The 19,530-nt window shown below is 43.7% G+C and overlaps 2 protein-coding genes across 12 annotated transcripts in view; one reads left to right on the top strand and one right to left on the bottom strand.

Annotated features, from left to right (window-relative positions):
- The first annotated feature begins 1,348 nt into the window (after positions 1-1,348).
- Positions 1,349-3,836, top strand: myog (myogenin). Its single transcript, XM_038697403.1, has 3 exons — positions 1,349-2,081; positions 2,796-2,895; positions 2,987-3,836. The coding sequence occupies exons 1-3, from the start codon at positions 1,353-1,355 to the stop codon at positions 3,103-3,105; spliced, it is 948 nt and encodes a 315-aa protein (XP_038553331.1). The 5' UTR covers positions 1,349-1,352; the 3' UTR covers positions 3,106-3,836.
- A 72-nt stretch (positions 3,837-3,908) lies between these two features.
- Positions 3,909-19,530, bottom strand: part of ppfia4 (PTPRF interacting protein alpha 4) — a 57,021-nt gene continuing 41,399 nt past the window's right edge. For 2 of the 11 annotated variants that reach the window (XM_038697392.1, XM_038697400.1), the window contains 26 exons: positions 18,132-18,353; positions 17,385-17,519; positions 16,560-16,694; positions 16,299-16,382; positions 15,389-15,520; positions 15,173-15,235; positions 14,630-14,721; positions 14,379-14,508; positions 13,705-13,901; positions 12,757-12,985; positions 12,621-12,656; positions 12,408-12,529; positions 12,069-12,181; positions 11,891-11,972; positions 11,665-11,746; positions 11,249-11,449; positions 10,620-10,682; positions 10,211-10,237; positions 9,912-9,959; positions 8,756-8,931; positions 8,487-8,584; positions 7,666-7,841; positions 6,959-7,027; positions 6,683-6,869; positions 6,435-6,532; positions 3,909-5,510 (listed from right to left, as the gene is read on the bottom strand). In XM_038697392.1, the coding sequence (XP_038553320.1) occupies positions 6,474-6,532; positions 6,683-6,869; positions 6,959-7,027; positions 7,666-7,841; positions 8,487-8,584; positions 8,756-8,931; positions 9,912-9,959; positions 10,211-10,237; positions 10,620-10,682; positions 11,249-11,449; positions 11,665-11,746; positions 11,891-11,972; positions 12,069-12,181; positions 12,408-12,529; positions 12,621-12,656; positions 12,757-12,985; positions 13,705-13,901; positions 14,379-14,508; positions 14,630-14,721; positions 15,173-15,235; positions 15,389-15,520; positions 16,299-16,382; positions 16,560-16,694; positions 17,385-17,519; positions 18,132-18,353 (2,958 nt within the window). In that variant the 3' untranslated portion in view covers positions 3,909-5,510; positions 6,435-6,473. The remainder of the gene's footprint in view (positions 5,511-6,434; positions 6,533-6,682; positions 6,870-6,958; positions 7,028-7,665; positions 7,842-8,486; positions 8,585-8,755; positions 8,932-9,911; positions 9,960-10,210; positions 10,238-10,619; positions 10,683-11,248; positions 11,450-11,664; positions 11,747-11,890; positions 11,973-12,068; positions 12,182-12,407; positions 12,530-12,620; positions 12,657-12,756; positions 12,986-13,704; positions 13,902-14,378; positions 14,509-14,629; positions 14,722-15,172; positions 15,236-15,388; positions 15,521-16,298; positions 16,383-16,559; positions 16,695-17,384; positions 17,520-18,131; positions 18,354-19,530) is intronic. The other 9 variants (XR_005441516.1, XM_038697394.1, XM_038697393.1 and 6 more) reach the window with 9 other exon arrangements.

Raw genomic sequence — 19,530 nt, 5'->3', positions numbered from 1 at the left:
TACTTTTCACTGCCTTTTCTTTAAAGAATATTGTCTTTTCGTCATGAGAAAAATAATTTTAACAGTGTATATGAACCTTTGGTGTTATGATACAGGCAATTAAATTTTTTTAAAGATTGTTTTTAGTATGTCATGTTCTCTGTTAGAAAGATGAAAGCAAAGACATTCAGAGAAAGAGAAAGGAAAACATGCGGCGAATGTCCCATGGACATTATTGACTATGTCACTGGCCAAATATACAAGTATACCCCTCCACGCATTATGTAGTGGGGCCACAAAACAGAGCAGTTCCTCAGTATCATTTCCTGCCAGGTATGTTTATTACTGTGATAAACCTATGGTAGAGACATAGGATACACAGAGATGTAACACATTTCACACTATGCCTGTCATTCCAGGCCACTTCTCTGCTCTCAGAAGTGTGTGTTTTGGCTGTTTGTCCATGCTAGCGGAAGCCAGTCCGAATTAGCTGGTGAGCTATGAAGTGAAACATGTCCTGGAAGGATTAACACCTGGTGGTCAGGCAAACACTGTGACTGACTGGAGGAGGTCAGGACAACAAAGGCCATACCTCTGCGTGATTATTGTCACTTGATTTCTGAGAATAACCGGAGTCAGTGTCAACTTGGTTCTCTACTTACTGTACTAAACTAAACTTCCTGCACAGCATGTCTGACAGCCTAGTATAGGTCACTTGCATCACACTGTGCAATCATCTTAGAGGGTATGAATGTGGTTACATAAAATCAAGAGATGACAATGGCATGAGCTTTTATGTCACCTAAGCTTTCACATGTTTAGTATCAACCTTTATCTGTGGCCTAGTTTTCAGTAAACAACAATCTCTGGCCTCATTTCCTTGCCAATTAGAACTAGGAGTCAAACAACTTCTTGTCATTGCATGTCATTGGCTCCTAGTAGAAGTGACAGCTGTCTCCAGACGGTCTCTCCTGCCCGTCCCCCTCCTCCACCCCCAATGGCAAGGGACTTCATGTGTGGTGTCATGGAGGGAGACGCGAGTCTGGGATTAGCTCATTAAGACGAACATCTTTGATCCGAGGTTATCTCTCCCATTTCCACAGCAACTTGATCATGTCCTGGCCTCTTAAGACACACGAGCGGACAGACCCTCACAAGGGCGCACACACACACACACACACACACACACACACACACACACACACACACACACACACACACACACACACACACAAAAATGGGCCCTAAAGCCCAAGAGAACAGGGCCCAACAGAGATGTGTAGATGTGCAGCAACAGCTAAACGTCGTGTCAGGTTTCTGGGGGCTCGTGCTAAATTTAACCCTGTGATCCTGCAGCAGGCAGAGGGGTTTAAATGCCAGCCTACAGTTGCTCCACACCAGTTGTTCTCCACACGTCTTCCACTCATCACAAACCCAGGCAAATCAGCCACACACACCTACACTCCGACACACACGCTCCAGGCGCAGGACCGAAGACCACGTACAGTAGAGCAGTTACAGGGGAAGCAGGAATCTTTGACCCCTTTCAAACCACAGCGTTGTCCAGTATGGAGCTTTTCGAGACCAATCCTTACTTCTTCCCTGACCAGCGCTTCTACGAGGGAGGGGACAACTACTTCCCCTCTCGCCTGCCTGGGGCGTATGACCAAGGCGCCTACCAGGATAGAAACTCCATGATGGGCTTGTGTGGAAATCTGTCTGGGGGCGTTGGAGTTGGGGTGACAGGAACAGAGGACAAAGCCTCTCCATCCAGCCTGTCGCCTCACTCAGAGCCCCACTGCCCGGGCCAGTGCCTGCCCTGGGCCTGTAAGCTGTGCAAGAGGAAGACTGTTACCATGGATCGTCGGAGAGCGGCCACAATGAGGGAGAAGAGGCGTCTGAAGAAGGTGAACGAGGCCTTCGATGCTCTCAAGAGGAGCACCCTGATGAACCCAAACCAGAGGCTGCCCAAGGTGGAGATCTTGCGGAGTGCCATTCAGTATATCGAAAGGCTTCAGGCCCTGGTGTCCTCCCTCAACCAGCAGGACACTGAGACCGGACAGCAGGGACTGCACTACCGACCCAGCGTGGCCCAGCCCAGAGTGAGTAGGACAGAGGAGGGATGATTAAAAGAAGAAGGTCAAGTGTTTACCACTGAGAACAGAGCCAAAAGACAAACAGAAGGAGCAGACAGGGAGAAGACATAATGCACTAGTTGGAAGGAGACAGAAGATGTTACAAAAGTAAAGAAAAAAACGACACTAATAGTCAAACATTTTAAAAAAGAAAGTCAAGGAATTTTTTTTTTCCTTGAAAATTTGTGACTTTGATGAACTCATACCTTAAAGCAGAACTGATCACTGGCTAGGTTTTGAGGTTTAATTGGAGAAGCAGGCTGGTGTATCGTCTATGTACAGTATTTAGTCATAAAACATACAGACCCATTTCTTGTCATTGTCTTGCAATTACTGATACAGTTTTTTAACATTGTCGTGTCAGAATACAGAAAGCTGTTGCCTATTGGATGGTTCAAAGAGACAATGACAAACTGATTAGACAGATATACCAAAATACAGCAAAAACTGACTTAATCACTGGCCATAATCTTACGACAACTACCTCTATCCAATGAAAGATTTCTTTATATTTTCTGATGTTGAGATAGTGTTCGTCATGTTCATTTGCCTCCTTTGAGGAGTCAAAGGAGTTACTGGTGGTTTATGTGTGTGGTATTTCACTGCACTGTAGTGTGTGCTGTGTTTCTGCGTGGCGAGTGACTGATGGCAACTTCTGTGTGTTCATCTCCATGGTAACAGGTGTCGTCGTCAAGCGAGCCCAGTTCGGGCAGCACCTGCTGCAGTAGCCCAGAGTGGAGCAGCACTCCTGAGCAGTGCACACAGAGCTACAGCAGCGAGGGTGAGTACCGTTCACACACACGTCTCATAAGGCAACACAAACAGATATCCTTGCTCAGATACTGAACGTGTGACTGTGGATCTTTTTGCAGATCTCCTGAGTGCTGCTGACTCTCCAGAGCAGGGGAACATGCGTGCCCTGACATCCATCGTGGACGGCATCTCCGCGGCAGGCGGAGCTGTGGCCTTTCCTGTGGACATTCCCAAATAGATCCTCCACACAGCGGACCATAGAGACCAGAGAGCCACAGGCAAAAAGAAAAATGACAATTGGCAAAGCAGGCTGACATCCCGAATTCCCATTCTTTCACCTCTACTGATCTGAGTGGCTAAAATGCAAAAGTAGTGATTCATTTGACTTGTAACTCTGCTGATCTATGGGTCCGCTAACCAAACTGAATTCCTCCTGTTCACAATGAGCCCTTATTCCCTTTTTTCCCTGCCTTATCCTACCATCCAGACATGCCTGTCAGAGCCACAGGAGCTTAGTCGAACTAGAGATTCAAGGACTTTGCTGCATGAACCCAACCCTTAGTTACTAGAGTGCATCTCTGTTAGGCGTGCCTCCAGTCTGATAGAGCCACAGAGGAATGATAAAGCCTGGTTTTCTCCTTACTTAATTTAAGTTTTCCTCCTTTCAAAGCCTTTCCCTGATCTTTCATTCTTTTGGTGTGTGTTTTTATGCTTAAAAAAAACAAGTTTATTTGTGGGGCCAATATGTACTATGGCAGTTTTGACCAAGATCTGCTTAATTTAAACTGGTTATGAATTCTAGTGATGTAAATACGTTCCCTTTTTCTACAGAGTGGTTTTGCCATTTTATTTTTTATTTTTTGCTAACTTATTTTTGACTTTTATAACTAAGATTGTTGTGTATTTGTAGAAGTTCCGAAAAGTGATATTTTCTGTCCAATCCTTGCAATAAAGACCATTTTCAATACATTGTTTGTCATTGTCCTTCACTACCAATGATACTCTTTGAGTGCAATAACCTCAAAAGGAACACAACATCCAAATCTTTAAAAAACAGCTTTACTTATGTCTATATAGTGTCATAAATACAGTTCACTTTTTTAAATAGCCAAATAATAAAATCTTGATTTGTCAGCATTGTTTCACACCTGGAATAAAGACACAGTACTCATAGCTGCCACATAGCACATTACACCTTTTAGACACCTTGGAAAAAACTGTGAAATAAAAAATAAAAAATAAAAGATTGGACACCCATCCAGTACTTCACTGGTTCATATGCTGTGTTCTCATTGGATGAGGAGTTTGTCGGCCGAGAGTACTGGCTGCTCACTGGCACGTCTCCATGGCAAAGAAATGGGAGGTGACGGAGCAGGATTAGACGAGTCCGTCACTTTGAACAGTTTTACGTGTATATCATTGGCTGATGTTGAGCAGCAGTTCACGGTTTGATTTGAGAGAAAGTCAGGAGTCAACAGAGAGGAGCTAAAGTGTTCACACTACCCACCCACAGAGAGAAGTCATGGTCACATGGCTGGGGTCGGCCTTTCACACGCAGCTTCTCTACAAGTCTCGAGCAGAGAGATTCGTTTGCTCACACACAGACACACACACACACACACACAGACACAGACTCAAACTTCATATTAAAGAATTCTCTCTATTCTAGGCTACATAGTGTCATACTGAAGGCGAGAGAGGCGAAGAGAGGAGAGATAACAGCTACATAGTGTCAAAAGAGGAGGAGGGAAAAAGGAAAGAACAGGAGAAGAGGCCTAGAGACAAGTCTGAAATTGGACCCATGAACCTGTGAAGAGTCCTTGTAGAAACACACCCCCTCCTTAGTGAGACCCACCCACTAACGATTCACACACTTACAGCATACGGCAAAAGACACACAAAGGTCCGACACAGAGAGAAAGAGAAAGAGAAAGAAAGAGAAAGAGAGAGAGAGAACAGTCACTATCGAATACAGGGCATTGGGTTTCATACAGCAATGATATTATATTATTTTCCATATATATTTCCAATATATATATATATATATATATAATATTTCTATAAAAAACATAAGTCATCCATTTTATGTACAGAGACGATAAATGAGTAATACCTTGCATAACCGGTAGAGGGGCAATGTGCAGTGGGATCTGCCATTTATACAAGTATTCATAATTCCTAAGTCCAAATCAACGACTTGCCACCATCCCTTGAAATCTTTTTTTACAAAACAACTTTTGTGTTGCCTAGGACGGGATGACACAGGAGGATTGGTTTGGACTTGGCCATGTTGAGAGATTTGAACCAGGACAAGAACCCACAGCTGAGACCAGGGGAGCAGGAGCACAACACCACAACAACAAGGCTACTGGGAGCACTGGGGTAAACTGGGAGAGACAGGGATGAGTCTCCTTTTACAGCAGCGAGCACAGCCAATGAGCACTCTCAGAGTTCAAAGGTCAGAGTTGACCTCTGTATTGCACGTGTCCGAAGGAGAAGTGAGAGGTGAAAGGTGGGAGGTGAGGCCGGGCAGCAAAGGGGCGAAGATCCCCGCCTCGATTGCACCCAGGACTCCCTCTCCGGATTTGGCATATCACTCTCAAAAGGCCGCAAGCATGTGTCCGTATAGGTAATGAGAATGCACTGGAAGAGAGAAAAAAGGTGAGGAAAGTGAGACAGGAAGTGAAAAAAGGACTGAGTTTGTGTCTGTTGCTTGGTTTTACTTTGACATGTACATAGCCCATAAATGCCAAAAATCAATACCTTTCTCATAGCAAAATTCTATTTATTGTTTTTGCAGGGTAGACACTGTAAAACAACACTAAACATCTTGTGACATTAAACACTTACACCTGCTAATAGTGCAATTAATGAACCAGAAACAAGGGCTGAGCAATAATACAGTATTATCATATTGACTGTCTGATCACATCATTTTCATTGACTAAAATTCTGTTAATTAATTCCGAGCAATTTATTTTAAGAACCAAAACAATAAGTGAAGGAAAAGAAATGGCGTATGTTATTCTATATTTTTCTAATTTCCATGAAAATCCCAAAACTAACAGTGAGTTTGTCCATTGTTGGTTTGGTCTTTTCATGGGAGTCCTTGACACTAATAAAATTATACAGTATTGCAAGATGTATCTGCATTAATAGAGTTTTTCATTTAAATTGCAACATTGAACCATGATCACTTATTGTAGTTGTTATGGAAAAAAGTGTTAGCAAATACTTCCAGCAGACACAAAGCAACATTAGCATTCATTAGGGGTCACGTTTGTATCTGGATGAAGTCCCACATTTACTCTCCTTCTGTCTCTCTTTTGGTCTCTACCAATATCTGAGACTGGCATCTTGCTGTCAGTGGGTTTGTCACTTCGAGCAACACTTTTCACATTGTTTACTAAAAGGCTCAAATCAGCCAGATACACATATCAGTACTTTAGCCTGGAACTGTAAAGTTAGTGACACATTCCTGCTTCATGCCACACAGCTGGGCAATGCTGGTTAAAAGCGCACTGACCTGTAAGTTCAGCAGTTTCAGGTAGTGTTTTGTTAGCTTACCTGTTAGCATTAGCGCTCCTGTTAGTAAGCAGAGAGAAGTTAGCATGAATAGGTCCGCACAGCCGAGGGGTCGAGTCTCGGGGGCGCCGGGGGAGGAGCTTGAGTGGACGTGGCACAGAGAGGTTTGTGTACAGCAGGACATAGAGGACACACCATGCAGTTTGTTAGTCAGGACAAGCAGAAAGAAGCACATAGATACACAAATACATAGGCTGAGGTAGACGAGTTTGGTTAGTATTGTAACACACCTTCAGGCTGGAGCTGTTTCTTGGGCATCAAATTCACAGAGGGTGGCATGGACATGGAGGGCATACGGAAGCCAGCAGGCAGTGTTTCCATGGAACCCGCCATCATCCCCAGCCCCGCCCCTCCCTCACGTGCCCGAAACCTCTTGCGCCACGATGGAGAGCGTCGAAATGACTTGTCATCCCCACTCTACAGGGACAGGGAGAAAAACAAGGTCAGACAAGTGGCCCTTCTTTAACAACACTGTATTTGATCAAAGCAGCCGCTTGAGAGGTCACCTCCTCTAGTCGACGGTCTGTCCCCAAGGCTAACAGGTTGTTGAACTCCCTCTCCAGAACCTGCCGTGCCTGAAAAACAGCACACACAACCTCTGTGAGCAGGAGACAAAGGGAAGTGATCAGACATGAACAGGAGCTGATGGCAAAATGTCAGTGAAAGCTCTTGAAATACCAGTAAAATTAAAAACAATCCCTCTGATAAATAGGAGAAACCTTCATGTCTTATTCATATGTGAATATAAAACTGTGGGCAAGTAATCTGTACTGAAGCCTGGGACCAGAAAATTCTTTCAAGTGAATTCAAAGCGAGAACAACAGAGCCCTTTTCATCAAAGACTAATACAGAATCTGAAGCAGAAGGAGATGTTGGCACCATGTAGCTAGCAGTAGAAGAAAAGGCTGACTGCAAACAAACCACTGAGTCACTAAAAAGTAAATCAATCAATCTTGTAAAAACCTCAACAACTTAACTGTTGGAAGATGGACAGGTTGCAGAGAAGCCAAAAGGCCTGCCATGAGCTTACAGTAGTGGGAAAAAAGTGTTCAACGTGTGGGGTATTATGACACAAAATGAAACAAAATGTATTGGTACAAATTTAGGGTAATATTCTATACAGATAATTCATCATAAAACACTTGATATCTTTCTCCCATTCAAATCAGTTCAATCATTGCATAGTGTGTGTAAACTGTTCCTCTATAACCACCTGTGTGTTCTGCATAGGGATCTGCAGGATGAGCGCTAGGCTGCTGTAGTCGAAGGTCTCATCCAGTGCGATGAGCGATCCGTGTACGCCGCTCTCCAACAGGTTGCCGCTATACTCCCTCAAACCAATGGACAGGACCCAGTGGATCACCTGCTCGTTGGTCCACACCAACACATCTAAAGGAAAAGAGAGTGGCTCAGATTCATGTTGCTGTGGCACAACTTTACATAGAATGCCAGCACATATCATTAACAGCAAGTAAGAGCAACTTGATTTTGAATAAGAGAGCTAGAAAAGGAAAGAAGAGAGAGAGAGATAAAGAGATAATGTGTGTGTCCACATAGTGTCAACTCACTGGCACACTCCCTTTGTTCATTTAAAGCACAGCTGTCAGCCAGCTTTCCAAGTTGGAACAGGCGGTGTTTGTGTGTGTGTGTGTGTGTGTGTGTGTGTGTGTGTAAACAGGGCAGGACTGTGAGTTGACATGACAGCTGAGTCAAGTTCATGTGCAGAACTCAAGGTCAAAAGGGCGAGGGGACTGGCTGGATCTATGTGTGTGTGTGGACTACTCTTGGTATGTGCAGCTTTGGATCACAAGATTGCAGGCCTGCTTCGCTCGGCTTTTTTACAGTCTAACATGCAGCTGTTTCACTGCTCAGGCCAAAGTGACAATATCAGGCAAAAACCACTAGGTGGTACTCTGGCCTGATAATACTGTGCATGTGTGCACGCCTGTGAACTAGTGTTTGAACGTGTGTATGTGTGTGTGCTTGATTTTTTTTCTCACTGTGTGAGTGTATCAGGGTGTGTGTAAAGTGAACCTTTCATGTCGTGTTGGCTGTCCTCTCTCCGGCGCTCCAGGTCTTTCCTGTCATAATTGAGCCTCTTCAAGCACATAATCCCATACTGCAGACTAGCCCTGGTACACACAAACAAACATAGAAAAACATACACTCACACACACACACAGAAAAGCACAAACACACATGCATCATTAGCCTTCTCTTCTCCAATGCTGATGTATCCAGCTAACAGAAGAAAGGCGAGGCTGATCAAACAGCAAGCTAAGCTAAACACCCCAGCAACAGACCTATGGAAGCTGTCCACCATCTTGAGGTGGCTCCTCAGGTCCTTTTTGGTCAGGTGGTCCAGCATGCGTGCGTCCACCAGACACTCCATAAAGTATGAGCGGTACTGAGGCAGACCGAGGCTGGGCAGCCACTCGTTCCCTATCCACTCATGATTCATGTCGCCATATGCCAGAGTCTACAGGGAGAGGAGGAATACTGTTCTTAACGTGTGCAACAGAAAAAGAGAGAGGCTGCCTACTGTTTCAGGATTATATACTGTACATTTGACATGGATGTGGGACTGTTGTATGTGCTAAACAATATGCCAAAAGCTACTCAGGTGGTAAAACAAGTGAAATTTCTGTCATTTTGTATAACAAAAGAAACTAAATGATCCCAAAATTTCTTGCATATACATTGAGTAATAAAGGTGTTTGGAGGAGATTGCACTCTGGGTCCAAAACAGGCGCTTTTCACAGCAGACATCTTGACATGTCGCATCAGCAAAAGCACAGGTTTTACTAATAATGTTAAAAAATGGCTGCATTGTATTTAGATGTACCGGGTCCAGCACCCTAGTATTGTGCATGCCGGGTCACTGTCATTACTTACTGGGACACTTAAATGAAACTGCACCATCATCAACATTATTTGTGCTTTCCATGCTAAGACAAGGCAAAATATGTGCTGTGAAAAACATAAAAAATATTATTCTATTTTTTTAATTTGTATATCTGAAAACCTGGAACACGTTTCTGTTTTTTTCCTCTGTATTTTAAGATAAATCTGTACTGTACAGGAAAGTAAAATTTTGAGCACCTCATCATTTTAAATGCCTTGTACAGCCACACAGGTGTTTTCAGTCATTCTCTCTGATTAGACCTTGGCTCAGATTGATGTTGGGCAGAATTACGCTGGGAATTACATGAGGTCACCAATGTCCATGTCCGAATAGGCCTTTTTTCACAGACGACATTTAGCCATGTCACAACAGGAAAAACACAGGTGTAAATAATAAAATCAACGATGGCTGAATTCCATTCAGCTGCTTCTGTTTCAGGGTGGATGACAAAATGTCTGCAGTAAAAAAAGGCCTTTTAAAATGACCCAACAGATGCAACAACACTAGCAGGACAGTAGAAACATGTCAATCAAGCAGAATCTGTAGACACTCACACAGTCTGGAAGTCCTGAAGTGAAAACACCTGTGTGGATGGACCATGACTATGTAACACAAATGCAAACAAAATCTTGATTAAATTACAAAAATGCATATTTTTCAACTCACCCTTACTGCTATCGAGCCACACAGATAGTTTCAGTTTTATTTGAATTTACCTAATTACTGTATACAGAACATACTATTGAGGGTGAATTGGCTGCTCTCAAATTCATGAATGTGTCTTTGTGTTAGTGAAGAGCGTGGGTACAGTTTCGGTGTGTGCAGACAGATGTTAGCAGATTGGCAACCTCACCTGTGCCCAGCTTCCCTCCTCATTCTCCTGGCAGCATGGTAGAGACAATATACAAGCTTAGAGAGACATGGGATAACCAAAGACAAACATATTGCACATTCAGAAACACACACACACTCACTGCTCTTTTGAGTTTTTACTCTGCAATTAACCTTCAATCTTCAATCAGTTAACTGCAATTGCACAGCTCCAACAGATATGGACCACATGACCACAGGTTGTATCAGTTATATCCGTCACCCACATACAAATATGAGCACAAGTACAAAGATGCGTTGGTGTGTGATGTTGTGGTTATTTAAAGGGGTCTTCAGGGAGATGACATATGCGTGTCACAGTGAGGACAGTGGGAGTGAGAGAGAGTGTTTGGTGGGGGAAAAAGGAAAGGGAGCACCCATATGGTACTGACCGCTTTAGTGGAGGAAGCCAGGTTCTCCATCTCTTCATGAGTCACCCACACATTTCCGGAGGACTGCTCAGAGGACAAAAACACACCCAAACACACACATACACACACACACACACCCAAACACACAAGCACGCATACACACCCCAAAACACACCCAAGAATGCACTCATGTGTATATTTTCACACATCCCAACCCCCACAGGCACACAGACGCAGACAAACACGCACACACACCCACACACACGCACACAGACAAACACTGTGTTGAGTGAAGCCAAGGGAGGGAGTGTATTTCAGGCAGGTAGCTTGTAGCTATATCTAGCACTATTTGCGTGTCGTTTTCCCACAGAAACCCATGCAACCTCAGTCTGAAGGCATAAACTGAGAGAAGAATAAAAAAAGTAAAAAAGAGTGAGGAGTCATCACCCCAAGGTGCAGAGTGAAGGTTAAGCCCAATAGTGGAGGAGGTTTTGAGTGTTCTGTGTAGGGTAATGTGTTTATATTCCCAATCCTGGATTACACTTTGTGTAAGCTCATTTATTTATTTATTATTTGTGTATGCACATTTACATGCACGAAGACAGCCGTGTATGAGTAATCACGGAGGTGTATTTCTTGTATTATTTTACCGTTCTGGAGGTAAGTGGTGCAGACGGGCTGGTGAGGGAGACCATCTCCTGGATGGCCAAGCGGAGTTTGAGTCGGTGTAGAGGGTTGCTGATGCCAATCTCCCGCTGGATCTCTGTGTCTGACAGAGCTGACATGATGGCTCCGCTCTTCACGTTGGCACGACATGCTGCCACATACCACGCCGGCATACCCACCCACAGCTGGTGAGAGTCATCAAGATATTCAACGTCACCACTATTGTCGCCATATAAGGTCAGATAGAAAGGGGAACGGAGTGGATATCAGCCTGTAATGATCTGTCTTGTATTTGATATCACTGTATTCTGTTTTGTATTAGATGTAGTAGCAGCCTGGATAGAGGGAGGTTTTGTGAACATTTATGGTGGGTAGATATAAAAGTAGATTAGAGGAGTACCTCTAGCCAGGAGACGACAGTAGGGCCGTCCCACTGGGCAAATGCCAGGCCTCTTTTCCTGGCGTCTTCTAGAAGCTCGTGTCTAACAAGGGAATTAAAAATTGCCAAAGAAAGACAGAAGGAAGTGAGAATTATCGGGGAAAAGGCTTAGTGAATACTTTAAAACAACAAGCAAAATAGGAAAAAACACAGTCACAAGTCAGAGAGAAAGAAAGGATGCTTTTACTTTTTCTTCATCCTGCGGTCCCTCTCAGCCTGTGTGCCCAGTTTTCCAAGAGTCATTGTGTCACCAATGCCCATCTCAAAGTCTGAAATACAGCATCTTTATTTACGTCTCTGTAAATCACAGACAATCTCATTCAATCTGCATCAGTGTGGGATATGGTATGTAGTCAACAGTGTACCTGTTAAGGCTGGTAGGGGCTGTCCATCCCTGCCAACAGTCTGCTCCATTCGACCCTTCTCCTTCTTCCCAAACAATCGGCCAATGGATGATTTGATGCCTTTCTTCTGCTTACTGCAAACAGTTAAAACAGAGCAAACGATGTTAGACTAAAATCTGTGGTATGATAAATATTGTCCGCTATAAGATCTTGTTCCAGCTACTTCAATTTTTACCATGTTAGGCATCTCTAAAACTTGAAGTTGAAGTGGACCTGTAAAACAATCCAACAGCGAGTCTGTACTGATGTCAATGTATCATCCTGTGCTACTTGTGTATTTATGTGTGTGTGTGTGTTTACCCTCGGCCATCCTCTAGACTGCCCGTGAACTGGGCAAAATTGGTTTCCAGCCGTAAACTGCGGGGGGACGAGGGAGGCGATGTCTCACACTTGATAGTAGCTTTGTCCACTTCCACAGGAGACTAGAAGAAGTCACAAAAGCAACTCAGCTCAGTTACGAAAGCCACACATGGACATAAAAGCCGTACAATTTCAGTTTTCGTTCAAACTTACTGCTACTTTCCTGCGGTGTTTCCTCAAGTCGCTTGGCTATCAAACAAAACGACACACAGTTACAGATATGGCTTTTAACAACGAATATACTGCTGTTTGTGTGTGTATGACAGATAGAGTGTGTGTGCCCTCTGACCAGAGTCATGATGCCTAGATGGTGGCTGGCATTGCGTGAGTGGTGTTTGGGTGTGGAGTGGCCACTGGTGGGCGGGGAGGAGGATGACGCCAGGGACTGGGCAGTGGCGGAGGTGGGTAGGGCCCGGGGTCGAAGTGTCACATTGAGTCCGTCCATGCTGCCGCTGTTCACGCGAGATTCAATCTCATCAGAGCGGAGGTCTGCTGACTCCCTCTCCACCTGGATCATCCTGCACACACACACACACACACACACACACACACACACACACACACACAAACAGGCACTCATACATAGTTATCTTTGAATCCATTCATTAACAATACACGCCTTGTATTCCTGTGATAATGAATTAAATTCAGCATAATCCTTCATAAAAAATATATGTAAATATAAAATTACTTGTATAAAAATGTAACAATGCAAAGATCCTGGCAAATATTGGATTATTAAAATACCATTTATAGCATGGGACATTATTTCTATTACTTCAAGGGAGTCTGGCTCCTCTGCAGCATAATCAGCATCTATTTTGCATCTCCTCTCCAGAAGCATATTCTGAGGTGTCACAGGAGATCCTTGTTTACTGTAAACTGCAATAAACAGCGTCCTCTTCCAGTAGGAAACAGAACTGACGAGTGAAGAGTCTTATCTACATGTTATCATCTCTCTATCTCATCACAATCAATTCTAGTGCATCCAGTCTGGCCACAGGCCTTCATGAATTGCATTAACAAGACGAAGCAGCAGCAGCAGCAGCAGCAGCACAGCACCACCTTTATTTGCTGTAGTATCTTCAAAATATCCCCTTTTCTTGCAATTATTTGTTGCATTATCTTTAATACTTTGTTCTTCCTCTTATCTGTATCCTGCTGCACTGACCCAATTTCCCCATGGGGATCATGAAAGTGTCATGTTCTGCTATCTAATGGGCCTGTGATTTGGCACCTTATCTCTTCATTGATAGCGTCAAGCTGCTCCTGCAGCATGAGAGCGAGAGTCTGAGCATCTGATTGGCCGCTGGGGGAAAGCAGGGTCGAGCTAACGTCATCATCCAGGTCTGACTCTGCCTCGATGTCGCTGCCGAGGAGATGGCTGACGCTCCCACGCAGAGATGGATAGTCCTGTTCAAAGACCGCGCACACCTGGAGACAACAAACACACATGAGCTTCAACATGTGTAGACACAGTCCATGTGTTGAATACAACATGTACACTAATCAGTTTTTGATCATTAATAAATGTACTAGAAGAATGTGCCACATGCATTAATTAAGATTTTACACAGGTAAAAATACAGTATGACACTTGTGGAAGTATGTGGCCAGTTATGAGAAGAAATGGATGATCAGGGAACTTACATCAGACAGCATGTCCATGGCAGCAGGTGACAGAGAGACAGAGAGGTTAGTAGAGAATGGTAAGTTAGATATGAAGATCATCATACATCAGCCAGGCACTGACACTTATTAGCAAAGCAGACATGAACTTGGATAAAGCACTAGTAAGGAGCTGTATGTGGTTAGAACAGCAGCTGACACATGATCTTGTAAGTTGGCCATCCTGTTTAGTGTATGTGTATGTGAGGAGCTGTGGGGTTGTTCTGGTCCGATTATTAGCACCTTGTTTGGGTCGTCCCGAAGCGCAGACAGTCTGCCCTTCTGTGCCCGCCTGATCACAGTTGTGCTGTAGTGGCCGTCTTGGCCCTCCACCACGGAGAAGCGAAGGTCGCTGGAGCTACCCAGGTGAGACCTGAGATTACATACAGAAAACAGTTTACTATTAATAATAGTATAGTATAGTAGTAGCACTATATATTAGAGGATGTGTGTGTGAGAGAGCATGTGCGGAGGAGGTGTATGTCCGTGTGTACCGAGGGTGGGTTCCATCGCCAAACACCCCGCTGCGGCGTTTCAAATGGTCAATCTCATTTCTCAACTTCTCAATCTCTCCGATCAGCCGTTCCTGAGGGACAGATTGGCAATATGGGCGGTGTATTCAGATTGTTTGCTTAAGTAAAAGTAGCAATACCTATACTATAAAACTACTCCATTACAAGTAAAAGTAAGGAGTACAAGTAAAAGTTCAGCATTCAAAATTTTACTCAAGTAAAAATACTAAATTGTAATCAGAAAGTAGTCATTATCCAAGAAAAGCTTCAGCTATTCAATGTGTATACTGTTTGGTAGCTTAATCTATAATCATGCCTTGTATTTTACAAATTCATCTTAATCTGCACAACTAACTACAGTTGTCCATTAAATCAAATGGAGAAAAAAGAAGAATATTTCCCTCCCTCTGGAGAAAAAATATACCACAAAACGGTATTTATGTACAGCACTTGAGCACTTGACTACTGATATGGGGCATATGAGTAGTATTCAGTGGTTAGGTGATTCATTCATGTCTCACTGACCCTGGTATGGTGGAATTCTTCAAGCTGTTTCTGGCAGTTCTCGAGGTCCTGAATAAGGGAGTTCTAGACAAAAAAGGCATGAGCGTGTCACCGTGTCAAAACAAATGTCTGGTCCAACTAGAACATGTGCTACGCTGTATTTTCATTTGTTCTGTGAAGCAGTAACATCAGCAATATGAGCTGCTGCGAAGACGAATGTGTGTGTACAGGCCTTGCCTTGTCTTCCAGGGCAGCCATGCGTTCTTTCAAATGGAGCTGCAGTCTTTCATTGGACTCGGTGAGCAGACGATCCACGGTGTCAGACAAACGCTTGTTGTGCTCCTCATTCATTTTCTCTCTCTGACGAGCCTGATGAGAGAACCAGACGGGGGGGTGTTGAATAACTCCATTTGGGTGTATTTATGCAGCTAATCAAGCCTCTCTGCATGGATTAAAGGATGAAGTGTGTATTTAGCCCAAGATCACCAGCTGCCAGATATAGGTCTTCTTGGCCAACAATGGATCCCGCAGCCAGAATGATTTAATTACAGTAATTTAAGTGATGATGAAAAAGGGTTAAATCATTTCTCTTACATGGGAGGTGCTGTGCTTAATATGTATTCTACAGTAATTTCATTAAAGTAAATTAACACACATACAAACACAAATCTGCACCCTCAGAGAGCTCCTTTAACTAAATATAGTCATGACATTGCACAGAGAGAGAGAGAAATTAGCCTTGCGTGAATTATTCAGAGTCTAAAGATAGCAGCCAATCAGTATTATAGGGGGTGGGGGGCGGTTGCAGCAGGATATGTGGATTTGGTTTAAATTCATGCAACAATGCACCAGGAAAATGGAGGGTTCTTCATATGTGTGTCTGTCCTGTGTGTTTGTGTATGTATGCATGAGGGAGCACAGAACCAAGAGTCAAGGCGCCCAACTAATGTGAGGCATCGGCCCACACACACACACACACACACACACACACACACAAACACACATACACTCACACACACACACAAACACAAAACATAGTGAGAGGTCAGAGAAACCCTGCAGGGCGGTTGCACACACACACACACACACACACACACACACACACACACACACACACACACATGCACACACACACATGCACACACACCCTTCCTAGCTCTTGGTTCTTCTCCTCCAGTTGTGACTCCAGCTGTCTGAGCCGCTCTTCCACGTTGCCATGTCGCTCCTCAGCCTGCAGGGGGAGACACTTACATATGAGTACAACAGCCTCTATCTATAAACTATAACTGTGTTTGTATGTATATCTGATTCTGTGTTTTGTACCTGTAAATCACTGATTCTCATTTGCATCAGGATCCTTTGCTATGTTTTCTACAGGGGTGTGTGGGTTAGTGTGCGTGTGTGTTACCTTGGAAAGTGCAGCCACTCTCTGTGCCAGTTCAGCTTCCACCTCTGGCAGTGTCTCGGCCTTCCTCATGGTCTGAGCCAGCCTCTGCTCCGCCATCTCCAGCATCTCCTGCAGCTGGCGCACCTTCTCCTCGCTCTGACACACAGGAACACATGCAAAGTAATAAGAGGGACATTGCCGCGATCACAAGAGAGGTGTAATCAGTGTAGTGCAGCCAGCGGGTAGCAAGGACACGACATGGGGACGCGAATAGAGGCTGTTGCTGGTATTCCCCATAGTGGCGCTGAACTCTGATTCACCCTGAACTACACATGAACCTTTGAGTAGGATGTTACTCACTCGCTTACTATAATATTCTCCAATGCCTTAATACATTAATATTCTATAATATTCCTCAATATATTGCCCCACTTTGGAAAAACTCAATTGATTTTGACATGTGACATGGAGGCATGAAATATTATAATGCAAGAGGGAACGAGAGCGCACACAGACGTTTGTCACAAAGACAAATGTGCCATTTTTGGTGTCACTTAACGACACATTAGGATTGCAACATCCAAGGAAGCCTGAGCACAGCAGAATAATGACACAGAACATTAATAAATATTGATTTAGTTCGGACACTGTGCTTAAATCTCAATGATGTACCTGTGGAATTGTTTTGCTCAGTTAAAGGTAACTGAGAAGTGCGGCAGCTATCATCCATTTCAAGTTGACTAATTTTCTACAGTTATCTCTGAGTGACTATTTGCTATTTTGAATGATAATTATCTATTCATTATGCACAAGCCTGTGAGGCTAGAATTGGTGTGTTTATGTTACCTGTCGGTGCAGTGAGTCCTTGGTGGCCAGTTCATTCTCCAGTTTGTCGTTGAGGTCGTGGATGTGTGTGGTCTCCCGCTGAGCAGCCAGGTAGCGCTTCTCTAATGTTGTTATTCTCTCTTCCATATCCTCCCTCTGTGGGTGCAGAGACACAACAACAACAACAACAACAAAAAACAACAACAGGGAAATCATGAGAAGCGCCTGCAATAATGAGTATAGTGACGCCAAAAAGCAATAACCAATGTACTGTATCTCTACATTTATGGCCAAATACTCCCATTTTATGATTTAATATTAATTATCTAACAAACAGTTAGTATACAAGAAATGTATGTATGTTGCCATCTTATATTGACAGACTATGGAAAAATGTATGTTAGTTAAAGTAAATAAAGAGGGAGCAAAATGTGCAACTAAAGCACAGAATTGAAGAAATCAATAAATTAGCTTTGTTAGAAGATCATGTGGTTGCTGCTTACACATATCTGTGTCATTGTGTAATGTACTGTACTAACTGATAATACTGGTATACAAGACAACCAGTAAACTCCAGTTATAATAAACAGACTGAAAAAAAGTTGGCTGACTGTGCATCATGAAACCCCTTTTCAAATGTTTTGCTCTAAATAAAATCTAGTATCCGAAGCTAGTAGCCAGCAGAATGTTAAATTGTATTAGTTTTTGTAGCAAGCTGTTCTCTGTGCCCGCTCCCAGAACAAAGGCACATTTCCTTTTTACTCTCACCTCTCTCTGTTCCCTCTGTTGTTTGAGTGACAGCTCCTCGCTTCGGCTCAGTTCTCGACGTGCATTTGCGAGCTCGGCCTCGAGCTCGGCCAAACGGGCGCTGAGAGTGGTAGAGTGCTCGCGGCTCTGGGCCAGCTCCTTATTGGTCCGATCCAGCAGCTCCTGAAGCTCCGACGCCCGGTTGCCTTCATCGTGGGCGTCTATGGAGCCGTTGGGCAGTCTCTGTAAGGCAGATACACAACATAAATGGATATATATACACATTTTCACATAAAATGGATTTTAGTACTGAGACACATACAAATGTGCATGCTATGGGTGGAGGGTATTGAGTGTTGTTGTAGAACTGATAAAGTTGCATGGCCTAGATAAGAAAGTGTTGAGTGTTATGCATACGAGGGTGGGTTGTGTGAGGTTAGGCTGCCACGTTGTTGTTTTGATGTTGTTTCGCTTCTCTTCTCAAAATGCAGTTAATTCCAGGGCCTTAATTAAACAAACCTTTGGGGACACATATTAACACAGGGAACACAGTGGGCATCCAAAGTTAGGAGGACCTCCTCCGTTCCCTCATGTTCCAATTTTGCCTGCTCATGAGTACCTTACAGAAACATAAACATACCATGAAACACTGGGGGAAATAGGGCTAAATGGTTTGAAGCTGTGTAATAAAACACACCTGGTGAATTGTGCAATTTTGCATAATTCCAATTTAGCCACAATAACTGATATGATTTACTCCAAGGGACTTTGGAAATAGCATTGTACAGCCTCATCTGAATGACAATGCGTAGCAATCATTGGGTATGACGCGGTTTTGTGATAGTTAGGGTTCCTGCTGAGAAAATACATGTGGTCATGATCACTTTTTGGTGTTTTGAAGGGTGCTGGTTGCAACATCCGGGGGCACTGACTGTCAGGAAGGCAGCAGGTGTCATAGATAAATGTCCTAACAAAGTGTGTGTTTGCACAGTTCGTACTCTGAGACATCTAAACTACACCCTACACTCCCAGTGCTTGTACCAATTCCCTCTTTATATTGTCTTCTTCTTTCTCTCCTCCCTTCTTAATGGTAAGTTATTGATGTTGCAAGTTTAATTATGTATATTGACACTTTTTTTTGTTGTTGTTGCTTTTCTCCATGCCAAAGAAATAGGAGCCAAAGTAAGTGGACGTCGTACTGCTCGATCGTACAGAGTTAGGAGATTTCCATCCAGATACAAACAGGCTCCGCTGTTTAATCGCTGGGAGGTTTGTTACTCCCCGTGGACAGACCCAGACACAGTTACATAATGTGTGCTCCTTTCAGGGTTGTTATCAGAATTATCAGAAAGGTAAAGGAGAAGGATTTATGCTACATTTAGCTCCATTAATCTGTCATGTGTATGTATGTATGTGTGTG

This window comes from Micropterus salmoides, unplaced genomic scaffold, assembly GCF_014851395.1.
Source record: "Micropterus salmoides isolate LMB-PRFRI ecotype aquatic unplaced genomic scaffold, ASM1485139v1 Ms_hic_scaffold_4, whole genome shotgun sequence".
Classification (NCBI taxonomy): Eukaryota; Metazoa; Chordata; class Actinopteri; order Centrarchiformes; family Centrarchidae; genus Micropterus; species Micropterus salmoides.
Note: the sequence above shows the minus strand (reverse complement) of the source record. Positions and strands in the feature narration are given on the sequence as shown.

Bases quoted from the DNA above. Each gene is read 5' to 3' on its own strand.
- myog (XM_038697403.1), top strand. From the start codon at position 1,353: ATGCCAGCCTACAGTTGCTCCACACCAGTTGTTCTCCACACGTCTTCC. The intron at 2,082-2,795 runs GTGAGTAGGACA...CCATGGTAACAG, and splicing joins CCAGCGTGGCCCAGCCCAGA to GTGTCGTCGTCAAGCGAGCC. The intron at 2,896-2,986 runs GTGAGTACCGTT...ATCTTTTTGCAG, and splicing joins ACAGAGCTACAGCAGCGAGG to ATCTCCTGAGTGCTGCTGAC.